At 44.3% G+C, this 13805-nt stretch overlaps 1 protein-coding gene across 2 annotated transcripts; it reads right to left on the reverse strand.

Moving 5' to 3' along the window:
* Positions 1-5503: 5503 nt before the first annotated feature.
* On the reverse strand, positions 5504-12881 carry LOC119276171 (serine/threonine-protein phosphatase 6 regulatory subunit 3-like). 2 transcript variants are annotated; one of them, XM_037557178.1, is made up of 19 exons: positions 12599-12881; positions 11601-11704; positions 10811-10897; positions 10649-10724; positions 10485-10559; positions 10257-10310; positions 9957-10016; positions 9758-9874; positions 9404-9498; positions 8861-9063; positions 8614-8711; positions 8134-8237; positions 7894-8059; positions 7692-7814; positions 7506-7588; positions 7286-7427; positions 7118-7147; positions 6777-6847; positions 5504-6685 (listed from the first exon to the last, which is right to left on the reverse strand). In XM_037557178.1, the coding sequence occupies exons 1-19, from the start codon at positions 12635-12637 to the stop codon at positions 6001-6003; spliced, it is 2412 nt and encodes an 803-aa protein (XP_037413075.1). In that variant the 5' UTR covers positions 12638-12881; the 3' UTR covers positions 5504-6000. The 2 variants fall into 2 exon arrangements, with proteins under 2 accessions (XP_037413075.1, XP_037413076.1); XM_037557179.1 differs by having other exon boundaries at positions 5504-6682; positions 12599-12880.
* Between the last annotated feature and the right edge of the window lie 924 nt (positions 12882-13805).

Below are 13805 nucleotides of genomic sequence, written 5' to 3' on the forward strand. Positions count from 1 at the left end.
CAATAGCATTGCATTTTAAGTGTAACACTAAAAAAAGATAACCCAAATCCGCGTCTTGAGAGTGTCGTCGTAGCATGAAGAGTCTTCAAAACCTGTCGAGTCAAGCCAAAAGGGATAACAAGGAGATGACACATCAGAGGAAGACATTACATCACTTGAAGATACAAGATAAGTATCAAGAGAAGATGGGTTGTCAAAGAAAGATGGCACATCAAGAGAACAGAGCATTGCACAGAAAATCATAGCCCATGACAATCGACGGCGAAACAAGCTCGGCGGGTAAGGAATAATGGGCATAGATCGACAATGCAGAAAGAGTCCAGAAAATCCTATAGAAAACAACAAGGACAAGTAGGCCACAAAAGTTGTATAGAAAGGATTGGGACCAGAGAAAGGCTAACGGACAATGGAATTGTGGACTCGCATGACATGGAAAACACAAAATATCAACGGATTTGATGGACGCAGCAGAAAATATAGAAAAACTAGAAAGCTAGAAAACACACGCTAGACTAGATGCAATATACTCGGGGTCGTCGCCAGTGATGATCATGTCATCGACATACAGAAGAAGAGTCCAACCATGAGCTGAAAGGTCGACAAACAACACTGGATCATGAGCACTCGCTGAAAACCAGCGGTAGTCACCATAGAGGCAAAACCCTCAAACCAGGCGCAAGGGGCTTGCTTAAGGCCATAGAGAGAGCGACAAAGACGGCAGACCATGCCATCAGGAACAGAATATCCGGGTGGGGGCTGCATGTAACCTCCTGAGTAGCTCACCATTAAGGAAGGCATTCTTAACATCAAGCTGAGACAACAGACCAGTAACGAACAGAGGCCATAGTAAGAAGAGTGCGAATAGTGGTCGTATGGGCCACGGAAGAAAAAGTCTCATCGTAATCACGACCATGCTCCTGCTGAAAGCCACGAGCCACAAGACGAGCTTTGTAGCGCTCAAGAGACCATCGGAGCGACTCTTAACCTTATAGACCCACTTACAAGTGATTGGACGGACACCAGGAGGAACAGAAACAAGATCCCATGTGCCGGTGCGCTCAAGAGCAGCAAGCTCCTCTGCCATCGCAAACTGCCATTCGGGGTGAACAACAGCTTGACAATAAGTCGTCTCAAGAACAGTAGCACCAACGCTTGGAAAACCAAGGCAATTAACATGCGGAAGTGGACGAGGACGCAAGCCATAAGTAGGCTGAGAGGAGGAACATGGCACATCAGAAGTAGACGGATCATTAGTAGATGCATCCACAACACGTGGACGACGAGTATAATACAGAGGAAAACATGAAAGAATACGAGGAGTCGCCAAGGGAGAATCAGGGGATGGAGAGGAAGAAGTCACTGGGGATGGAGGTGCAGAATCTTGTGACAAGCAAGGTGAGGAAACCATGAGAGATGGTGACGTCGGATCTGCAATAGTGGGAGAAGCAGGAGCAACATGGCGGATGAACAAGGGCTCAACGAGAGTGATAGTTGTGTCAGGAAAAGTGAGGAAAGAAATATTCTCCACTGAAAAGGTCGAGGAAGATGGACGCAGGTAGAAGGGACGGGACTCATCAAAAGTCACATCACGAGAAATACGCATCCGACGACTAACAGGATCCCAACAATGATAGCCCCCTTATGCTCATTACTGTAGCCTAAGAATACACACTCAACAGACTGAGCGGACAGTTTGGTGCGTTCACGAGGGGCTAGAAGAACATAGCAAACACAACCAAACAAACAAAGTATCGAGTAATCAGGAAAACGATCAAAGAGACGTTCGAAAGGAACACCACTCTTCAGAGCAGTGGGCGGTTGAAGGTTGATGAGCTAGGTGGAAGTGAAGATAGCCTCAGCCCAAAAGTGAGCCTCGGCCTCAGTCTCGGCCCGATTTGGACTGCAACGGGGCGGCCTGATCTGGAGCCTGCCATGTGGGCGTTGACCCGGGGCAGAGGCAGTCGCGCGTCGTAGGTAGGATCGAATGGAATCGATCCAAGAAGAGATCGACGAAGACGATGACCAAAAAAATCAATCAGAAGACGAGTTGCAACGTCCGTAGGGACCTAAATCTAGGCTCTGATACCATGTTAGGAAAGCAATTATCTCTATTGAAGGCCCATGGGGCATATATATATTACACAAGACTTGAGGTGCAAGCAAGTAAACATAGACTAATAAGGACTCCTAGACCAATACTAATACTTCCTAACAATGGTAACTATTGTTGTTTGTTGGTAAATATATGACAGACAACTCGTAACTTTGTTTCATGTTAGTAACTATATTGAGGGTAGCTAACAATTGTAATTGTCTCATCTTGGCATAGGCAGCGTGATAATGATATAATTGACATGTTAGTACTTGTAGTGTGGGCTGCTTTACTAAGGGCATCTCCAGCCGCGCCCTCAACAGGCCCCCCCAGGCCACTTTTTCGGCGCCGGCGCCAAAAAAACGGCACAGTCGCGCCCCCAGGACGCCGAAAATCGCCGGTTCGGACCTTTTTTCCGCCCGGCGGTCACAGGCCGAACCCGGCGCGCTGGGGAGCCGTTGGGGGCTCCGGCGCTAGGGAAAAGCACGCCTGGCCCACACCGACAGGGGAAAAGTCAAGGTTTTCTTCCCCCGACTCGCCTCGCACCCCCGCGCCCTCGGCCACCGCTAGCTATATCCCGGCGACAGCCGCCGGCCTACTCCGCTAGATAGCCATTCCCCGCCGGAAAATAGCAGCGCTTCGCCGCGGCAGCCCCTCCTGCAGCAGCTGGGCGTTTCCGGCCGCGGAGGCGCGGTTTAACGGCGGGTACACGCCCACCGAGCGCAAGGTGTTCGGCATTTTGACTGTGTCGGTGATGGACTCGGATAAGGAGGAAGAGCTCGCCACGCTGCTGGAGGAGGAAGCCGCGGCCGACGTCCAGGAAGAAGAGCATCTGATGGTGCTCGCCGCCCTCGCCCAGCTGCTGGCGAGCAATGAAAAGCCGCGTCGAGGTGGCCCAGCGCCGGGGTGGGTGAAAGCAAAGAACCGGCATCGTCTGCACGGCTACTGCATGCTCTACTCTGACTACTTCGCCGATGCTCCACTTCATGGCGAGAGAACATTTCGGCGCCGTTATCGGATGAGCCGAAAGCTCTTCCTCAGGATTGTGAATTCCATCCGGAAGTTCAACAACTACTTCAAGTGCAAGATGGATTGCACTGGCGCTCTTGGATTCACCTCCATCCAGAAGTGCACGACGGCGATGAGGATGCTTGCATATGGAGCTCCCAGTGATTCACTCGACGACTATGGGCGCATGGCCGAGTCCACCAGCATAGAGTGTTTCTACAAGTTCTGTCGGGCAGTGGTGGCAGTGTTTGGGCCACAATACTTGAGAACACCCAATGCGGAAGACACTGCTCGGATCCTAGCCCAGAATGCAGCAAGAGGATTTCCTGGGATGCTTGGAAGCATCGACTGCATGCATTGGAAATGGAAGAACTGCCCATTTGGTTGGCAGGGGATGTACAAAGGCGCCAAAGACGGTTGCAGTGTGGTGCTTGAGGCGGTAGCCACACAGGACCTCTGAATTTGGCACTCCTTCTTTGGTATTGCCAGGAACTCACAATGACATCAACGTGCTGCAGTGCTCTCCTATTTTTGCCAAGCTCGTTGAGGGTCATTCTCCTCCGGTGAACTTCGAGATCAATGGGCACCAATACAACAAGGGGTACTATCTAGCTGACGGCATCTATCCGAGATGGTCGACATTTGTGAAGACGATCTCAAACCTTGTGGCAGGAGGCAAGAACGCCTGGTTTGCGAAGGTTCAGGAGGCTTGCAGGAAGGATGTCGAGCGGGCATTTGGTGTGCTCCAATCTTGATTCGCTGTTGTTCGGTACCCCGCTCAGACCTGGTCGAAAGATCAAATGTGGGAGATCATGACTTGCTGTGTCATCTTGCACAACATGATCGTCGAGAGCGAGCAAGAAGACCCAGTGTTTGACACTGAACCATACTACAGGCAGGGTCCTCTAGCCGAAGTTGATCACCAGCTACCGGCAACTTGGACTGCCTATCTCAATATGCGTCAGGAGATCCGAGACCCACAGGTGCATCATCAACTGCAAAAAGATCTGATTGAGCACCTATGGAGGCTCAAGGGGGACGCCGCGTGATGAAATACGAGTTTTTATTTGTTGAACTATATAATTTGTATTGAACTATTTGTTGTTGTAGTATTTTGTTGAAGTATTTGATTTTTCTGTGATGAAATATGTGTGTGTTGATAATTGAATGCCGAAACCACGCCGAATATGGGCCTATTCTCGCCCATATGGGTCATTTATTCGTCGAAATTGGGCTGCAAAGTGGGCCAATTTCGGCGCCTGGGGGCGAGCTGGGGGCGACGACTGGGCGCAAAACCGCCTCCAGCGCCGAGTGTATCGCCGGCTCGCCCCCAGGCGGCGCTTTTAGACGCCCCCTGGGGGGCCAACGGCTGGAGATGCCTTAAGTTACCCACATTATAGTTATCACTAGGTGTGAGATGCCCTGCCATTGATGGCGGCAGTTGCGGCAATGCAGGGTACTACATCTTGACTTTCACTTTTCTTTCCCATCACTATAGTATCCTACATGGGCCAAGCCCTCGCCGTGTCGTTCTCTTATCGATAAGCCCTCCATGATGTTGATGGTGCAATAAATAAACACAAGAAAAGAAACCAAAGAGATTTTTATTTGGGATAAAAAAATCTAGGAAAAATAGCATTTATATTGTAATAACAATGGGCCAAAATGTTAGTTTCCATCTACAGAACACAGGGTAAGGTGGGTTGAGGTTGTTATTAGATCATGCGTGGCCCCATCTTAGAAGACCTAGGCTCAAATCCCCCATCACAAAAAAGGCGGGAGTGTAAGGAAGGAAATCGCATATATTTCATCCCGATCGAGTGTCTTTGGCCATATTTTATCTTACAAACCACTAATTGCATGAAGGCAAATATTTTATCTTACAACCACTAATCCCGTCTAGTCTTCACAAGCAAAGTTATCTCTACGAGAGCTCAGTATTAGATTTTGGAGTTGTCGCATGGTGAGTTGTGATATTGATATCGAAGTTGCCACGTGATAACTTTGGTACAACACAATGACAACTTCAATAATTATGAGATGGCAACTTTGGAGCCGAAACTTTTTACGAAGTCCTCCACGATACAAAGCTAATTGTGAACATGTTTAAAGTCGACCAAGCGATTTAATAGTATAATTGTTTTTTTTTTCACCATGCTCACTTGCGTACATGCATGAATATGCTGCCCCACTCTGATTGAGCTTCTCACGCTAGAGGACATGAGCTAGCCCTGTCATGAAATTAAGATCGTATGTAACAATCACATGGATTTTTAGTAGTCCACCTAGTTCAACTAAATTTTGCATCGGAACAACACAGTTAGGGAATAGCTGGTCAAGAAAAAGACGTGTTTGCCAAGCTGGATCTGAAACAATTTAAAGCAACGAGCACAAATATTTTCATTAAAAAAATAGCATGCTCTATTTGAACTGAAGCACATCGAGTCAGAAAGAATTACAATAGCTAAACTAGAAATAATACCATATGAAATATTATAGCTCCAAAGTTAACCTAATAATGAAACAAAAGACTAAAGTAGACAAAACAGTTGCCATCCAAAAAGAATTGTTCTTTCACATATCGCAAGACACGAGACTACCGCCAAATGACATTTCGCATCAACCAATTGTTCCCCATGAAACGGAGGGTAAATTTTGAAGCAAATTGACCAATTTCTGATGAAGTGTGCGCGTGCAGTTAGACAATGGTGCTCATTTGTACAGTGATTGGCCACAATGGAAGGCAAAATAGTACACTTGCTTATTGTACAGCAGTTTGCTTCGAAGTTGCTTGTGGCTGATGAGCACTTGAAGCAAAGATGATTGCCTGTCTTCTGAGGGGTCTGACTAATAATTGCTCGTCAGCTATGCCATTTCAGTCCATGAGATACGCTGCCACTTCACTCATTTGCTTCTGCTGCGCCAGTTTTAGCTTCAACATCCACGGCAGATACTTCCTTGCTTGGTACCTCCACGACTGCATCAGCTTTCACTCCAACATTCCCGACTGCATCAGTTTTCGTTTCAGTATCCACAACTGCATCAGTCTTGATCGGTACCTCCACATCTTCGTTACGGACAGCTTGCTCAGAAGATAATGCCGAGCCAGCCAAATCACTCCCATTGACATCAGGATCCGGTGAAGCTTCAGAGATAGGATTGTCCAAATCAGATGAGCCAGCTGGTTTATCAACTGTTCTCCCTGCCTGTGTCTCAGTAGATGGGGCTGAAGATTCAGCTGCTTCAGAGGCAGCTTCGTCTGTGCTAGCTTCAGTACCACCAATTGAAACATCTGGATGCCGCTCGGTACCTTCTGCACTTTCTAGTTGCTCATTCTCAATGCTAAAATTTGTCTGTTTGGTACATTCTGCAGCATCTTCTGCCTCCTTAGCAGGGCCATTTCCATGACCCAAAGTTTCCATTTGATCCTCAGTGCCAATTGCTTCACCATCATCAGCTTCCTCGATGTCTGGGGAAGCCTCCTCGGAGTTGGGAGAGGACGAAGGAACAGAAGCAGCTAAACGGTCATTGATACCTCTCTCTCCATCAAACGTGAACCAATTCGAATTTGTAAAGAGGGAACTGCTTTTAAACACATGATACATTGCCAATCAGTTACCTCCTTCAAGAGAGAAAAATCAAGGGTGCTGGAGTACGATTTAAGATAGCAAATTACCCGTCCGGATCATCTCCCAGGCGCAGGGAAGATATTACCACCTCAGCTGATTCGTCATCAAAATAGACATCCTGAAAGGCAAATATAAGAGATTATATTAGACTCAAAAGAAAACAATATACTTGTTGCTGCATTATACACTCCATGGATAAACTAACCATAATGTTATATGTTTCCAAACAAACTTAAAACTACACAGCAGTTCATACTTTATAGTCGGCTTTTTGTACATAGAGTTTATTGCAGTAAACATTTTTTTTAGGAAAGCCTCAACGTTTAATCGCAGTGAATGCTAGAATCGTGTGCAAATAACAAGAGAACAATAGGTTACTTAAATATACCTCATCATCACGTTCAAGTGACCCTTGTGCCTGCATTCAAATGATCAGCATGTATCATTAATATGTCTGCATATACAATACAGCAGTAGAAACAGTAGCAAGATGCAGGGATAAATATTTTGATAGTAGCAAACCATCAAATCTAACAAAACTAGCACATTGGCATACCTCTTCAATGTCATCATTGCTGTATATCCCATAGCGGAATGCCTGGCTCAAGTTATTGGCCAGAGCTGCAACATCATAATCCCTGTCTCGGAAGTCATCATCATCACTATCCCTACCACGGTCATGAAGCGAGGTTGGGCGTCTGCAGCATACAAGTCCAGCGATACTTAGAGAAAATGAAAGCAAGATATAGCATGCTAAACAAGGAAAGAAAACCTACCCACAGGCCCAATGATAAACATTCTCCACCTCATTTCGCCTGACCAGAACATCTGTCTGCCATTCAACCCACTCACTGTTACCCTACTCAAACAAAAGATTCCAGGTCAAAGTAAGGCATACAAAACTCTAGAAAAATCATACTTGTAGACAAAGTATTGAGTGGATGCACAAATGGGAAAGATACCTGCAGGTGAGTCTGGATTGTGCTGTTACTATTTCCCAACTGAATGAGTTTATTGGCTATTCTTGTCATGTGACCAACATTCCCAATTTTTGAAGGGGTTTTCCCTTCAGACGGCACAGTAGGCTGCACACAAGAGGCAACACATGATGGGGCATTCTTGGTAGTATTAAGTCAAAGCTGTTATAGCATAAATATAACTTACCCCATTAGACTCTGTTGACAAAGAAGAAAGCTTGTTGGCAGCAAGAATTTTACCAACAATGTCACATTCATTAAGAACATGTTCGACAAGTTCTGTTCTTTTACCCTCCAGGCAAGAAACAATTATATTCTCGACATGATGGTGTAAAAAGTTGTTATACGGGTACCTGTGGTTTAACAAACATATGAGATAGCCCTTTAAACGATGATGAAGCAAAAGAAAATAATATATCCATCTTACTCAAAGAATAAGTCAATGGAGCGCTTTATTGCCGATTGGCTGATTAGCTCTTGTTCAGCAGTTTCACTACCAACTGTCAGCAAAACAGAGATGAACTCCACAATCTGTAAAAAAGGGTATATCCAGCTTAACACAAGCGAGCAGAAAATTACCAAGACACTACAGCATTGCCGAAATTTAAGAGCATGCAGTGCTAAATAACACTAATACGTTCTATAAGGCTAGGTAAAAAGAAATGGTATACAAATAGCATTTGATCACACTAGGATCCAAGCATGCATGCATCTCGTCTACGTCTAAACCCCAGGTAACCACACCAAAATTATAGTAGGTCAGTCCAGACAACACTAAGAACCTTCTCAAAATACAAATAAAGTAAGTCCATCTGGACAGGAAACAAAGAGCTCAAGGCTCAACAATAATCACTACAAGATTGAAATGACCAAATGGTCAACTGAAAGGATTTGCAACATCCAGTACCTTCAGTCGATGTTTCCCCAGAGGCGGGCGTAAACATCCGTAAGTTGTAGGCAAAACATTTTCAGCGGCAGAGGTGTCCAATAAGTTGAGCAAATTACCTACAAAAGTTATATCAGCTATAACAATAAATCTCAAAAAAAAAAGATCTAGCAAACCATGACACACGGTATAGTGTAGACAAGGTCTACAATTGAGTAAGGAATAAGGTTTTCCTAACAAAATCTTGCACAAAATACCCAACACTCACCTAGACTCTCGAGCATACCATCAACTGTCTCAGGACTGGCAGTGACCAATGCCCCATGACTTGCGTTGCTTCTGAATGCTTGATAGGAAGCTGATGCCAATCTTTTTGGGTCCAGTAAAGATATGCACACTGACAATGAATGAACCAGCACAGACTTGGGTCTTGATCCTTCAAGAGCATGGCAGAACAACCTCCCAACAAAACTGCAATTTCATAAAACGGAGCATAAATATTTCAGATCCAAAAAGGAAAACCAACAAAGAAACCTACTTGTAAATGCAGGGCTTTGTAACCATCTATGTAAAGCCTCTTTAGATACAATTAGACATGGACTCTTTACAAGCATAAATTGGACATGGACTCTTTACAAGCATAAATTGGACATGGACTCTCTACAAGTAAAGGATTAGAAGAAATGCACGGATATTCTTTCTGTGATTCTCACCACTACCAAAAAAAATCAATGGACTTCCCTGCTGAAAGGTTTTCCCCTGTCCAATAAAGATTAAAACTGTGAAGGCAATAAAGTTCTAAGATTGAGACCTTGGACTGCATATCTTTGCAGCGAGAGATGGAGGTGCACATCGAGTCACAGCACAAAGAATTTCAGCAGCATTGGCATGCACTTCAGGAGAGTCCTGCTTGGCAATTTAAAGTATGTCAAATTTCTGCTAGAAACATTTCAATTGAAGTTTTTCAGTGAGAAACTGAATATTGTTATTTAGGAGGCTTATGTTCATATAGGTAAAAAATATCTCAAGACAAAATGTTTATCAAATGAAATGCTAGGTTTGTATGCAATTATGTCTCAAAAATACAAGCAGATATATGCAAAGGCAACAAGGCAAGATAAACAAATAAATGCATTTCCCTAGTGTTAATATTTCCCGAACTCACCGATGAACTAAACTTATCTGCGATCATTCCAAGAACATCTGTATTTTCTAACCACTGCATTGTATCAGCATAGTTTGAATATATGGTCTCATCAGCACCAATCAGGCGTATCAGCACCTGAAGAATTCCAGGGGCAACAGCGTCAACCAACCGTAGCAGCCAAAACATCAATCCACTAAATGTAATAGTTACATCTTACCTCCATTACAGATGTGATGCCAATCAGGTCGACAAGTTGGACAACAATCTCTGGATGCTCCTATTAAAAAATGAGTGTTGTAATCCATTAAATACTCAAGAATCAAGCTTGTGGGATGAAATTTGTGACCACAGAAGAAAATTGTTCGCATGAAAGCTAGACCCAGCGCAAAATATTAGCTTGCCTTGATTAACCAAACCGCCCAAATATTCAAAGAAAGTACACTAAATGAACATATACCCCATAAGTTTAAGTGCGTGTTAATAAACTGTTCCTTGTTTATACAAGCACAAGGAATACCTGAACATAATTCATTAGTGAGGCAGTCTTCCGCAGCATCAAACAAATTACCACCTACAACAAATAAGTAATCAAACAGACTTCAGCCTTGTAATAAATATGACAGCAACTTCAAGATGAAGTCTCAACATCAGATTAACAAAAGGCAAGACCAAACTTCAGCAGGGAACTTCTACAACGAATTTATGCCATGATTCAGATATAAATAATCCAAATAAAATGAAATACCTTACTGAAGTAACCAGATAATAATGTGCTGTGTGGATGATCAGGTTTCACAAATGAGAAAAGCAAATCCATTAACTGTAATACAGAAGATTAAGAGAAATAAAATTAGCTAGAATGGTTGTAATGAAACATATCTAAAAGGACAAGAAAGCTTTTACTCTGACCTCTTCATCCTCTACTAGGGTCCTCAAAATGACATCGATTTCACAAGTAAATATCTCACAAGCAATGAAAGGGAACCTGCAAGGAATGGGTGAATTTATACAAAGGAGGAAACTCAGTCCGTAACATCTACAGGCAATGAATGTTAATGACCAATTGCATACTTGAAAGAGCGCTTTTTTTCAGCCTCATCCGGAACTTCTTCAACAACATAACGAAGCAATTGTTCCACCTGGGCCTTGTCACGCAGGCTACACAAAATATTTCAAGCATTATAGGCTGGGAAATACAATAGTATAAGTTCAAGGAACACTGGATGCCAACAGTCAAGAAAATCAAGGCCAACATAGGTATTTACTATATCACTCATTCATTCAACCAGATGAACTATCACGAAAACTCAACGGGCCAATTTGGTTTGACAGTACGAAATACTAGTTTAATAACTTGTATTTGCTCAGAAGGCATCAGATTCACTTCTTTGCAGGTTAATATAGATAAAACTAGGAATCTATTTGGAGAGGAAAAGGAAAGGGGGAATAGAAACAGTTAAACCTCAAGAAGAGCATACTCAGAAAATAGTGATCCTTGCTTATAAACAAAAGAACTATGTGAACCATCTATTTAGAAGAAAGCACTACTGCCAGCATTAGTGCCAAAAACAAACTACAAATTCTGGGCAGATTTTCTTCCTATGATGGGATTAAAACAGCAACTATTAAGTGCAAAAATAATTGTACTTGTCTGATATATGTAGACTGGTTCATAATTTCCTTAACTTAATAAGCGACTGTGCTTCCTTTAAAACGGTTGCAGCTATCTCAAGAGAAAAGTATAAAATTCTTCTTTGTTACTCTAGTACACACGATGAACATGAATAGTAAGGTTATACAATAAAATAAACATGCCACCCATGTAAACCTCAGGCTAATAACAGAAGCTCAAGGAAATTACAAATTTATGAGTCGGGTGTTCAGTGCTTTGCACTCTTGAATAATTTCATCCTCATCAAGAAGTTCTTCAAGTGTAAAATTTTCCTTGTCTAGGATTGTATCCACCTGAAATAATAATATATTAAGTTATGTATAAGTTGATTCATAACCTTTGTTTCTACAATACTATGAAAATATATTAAGATATCATTGAGGTCATGAAATTTATTTACATTGACTATGGAATAATAGTATAGTTATCATTATTATTCATGATTCATGTGGGCCATGAGATGGAATAACGGAGCCACTTAGTAATATTATCAGACAATTCCGGGTACAGCTGAGTTTGGATGATTGAACACAAGATTTTTCTTTAAGGCAACTGAACACAATATCAACGAATGGAATTGGAATTCGAAAGGTACTTCGTTTTGCTCAAACATGGTATTATCTCAGAAGAAAATCAGTAGAGACCAAGTAACTCATAAGAATGGGGGAAAAAAGGAGGAACAGCTACACTGGCACACTGTTCCAGCCAAGTTCTTCATAAAACAGCGTAAGTACCCAACTCATATGAATCTTCAGTTTAGGATGCTAATCAAATAGTATCACACATCAGATCAGAGATTCAGTTTTAGAAACACAGCAGCTTTGCTATATGCATCCCCGTCTACACAACGATCCGAGTCATCCCCAGGGCTAACTTGCATGCAAAACATAACCAAATCCGAAGCCAAGGCATTTACTCCATCCCTGCAACCCGCCCCAATCACGAGAACAGCACATGCACGAGCTCGCCAATGCAAAATCACACAACTCGCAGTCGCAGCGCAGCCAGGAACAAAATAAGAGCAAGCGAGCATTACACACAAACAAGTGCCGCACCCAATCCAGTGTCAATCTAAACAAACGGGTCCACGACCAAGCTCGCAGCCACCGCAGCACATAGGGACGGACGGACGAACCAATCTGAGAGAGCGGAGGGGGATTGGGGGGAGCTACGAGCAGGGAACTCACGGGCGAGGCCGCGGAGAGACCGGTCATGCGCCAGAACATGGTGGCGGCGGCGGTGGATCTAGGGTTTCCGACCCCGGGGAGCGCGAGTCCGCGGCCGAATCCGCGCGAATCCGGGCGGCGGCGGCCGGGTTGGGCGGCCGGCGAAGGAGGGTGGATCGGGAGAGGGGCGAGCGGATCGAATTGGGATCGCGGGGGGTGGGAGGCGCACGAGAGGAGGAAAAAACAGCACGCTTTTCTATTTGGGCTTTCCTTGGGTTTGATTTGGCTTGGGAGATGGGGGATTGGAGCTGAGGGGCGCTGTTACTTTTGGCGACGAGCGCAGATGGCGATAGGTCGAATTATTTGCTCACTTGTGTTGTTAAAATAAAAAATAAAGTCTGAACAATGGACTCAGTTTCAAAACTGATCTGGTAATGGTTCAACCTTCTCTTCCCCATGGGTGACGATTTCACCCACGATTTAAACTCCTCACATATTGATGAAGAAATAAGCAAGAAAACAACCGCTCCATCGTCTCCACCATTGGTTCCCCTTCTCCATCAGCCACACGCTCGCACCATCCCCCTTGTTTCTTCCCTCTTGCGGATGGTCTTTTTTAACTCCTCCGTCTCCACAAGGAGGGTCAATCGACGTGGCCAGTGCAGATTGCAAGCCCCGGCAAGGCAGAGTCACTAGAGGTGTGCGACTTGGAGGACCTCCTAGCACCGAGGAGGCGCAAGTACTCCCGAGTTGGCCATCGCTTTCGTGAATCGCCAATACATGGTCCACCAACACCTGACGTCGCCCTCGCCCAGCGCAAGCCCATACGCACGTCTCGAGAGAGAAGTCATTAGGAAATGTCAGGGAAGCAGTCACCTAAGAATGAGAGCACAACAACGGTGCTATTTTTTGTATGTCTCTTCATGTTGCGTCGTAATTTCTCTCTCACACACACACACGCCAAAATGAGAGGGAGAGAGAGAGGAACACACATCACACAGGTAAAGGAGGAGAGGAATCAGAGCATCTCGATCATGATTCGTCTCTGCCTAGTTACTGACATTCATCAGGTCCGATATTCCGGCCAGCTGCAATTAATTGTCGGTGTCTAGATCGATCTTCTTTGATTTGGCCGATAGGGCGGACAAACGGGGTGATTTTCTTGGCATGCTGCTATAAGGATGTGGACATGCTCATTGATCCGGATAATGGCGGAGCTATGTACAAG

The sequence above is a fragment of the Triticum dicoccoides genome, chromosome 3B, assembly GCF_002162155.2.
Source record: "Triticum dicoccoides isolate Atlit2015 ecotype Zavitan chromosome 3B, WEW_v2.0, whole genome shotgun sequence".
NCBI classification, from domain to species: Eukaryota; Viridiplantae; Streptophyta; class Magnoliopsida; order Poales; family Poaceae; genus Triticum; species Triticum dicoccoides.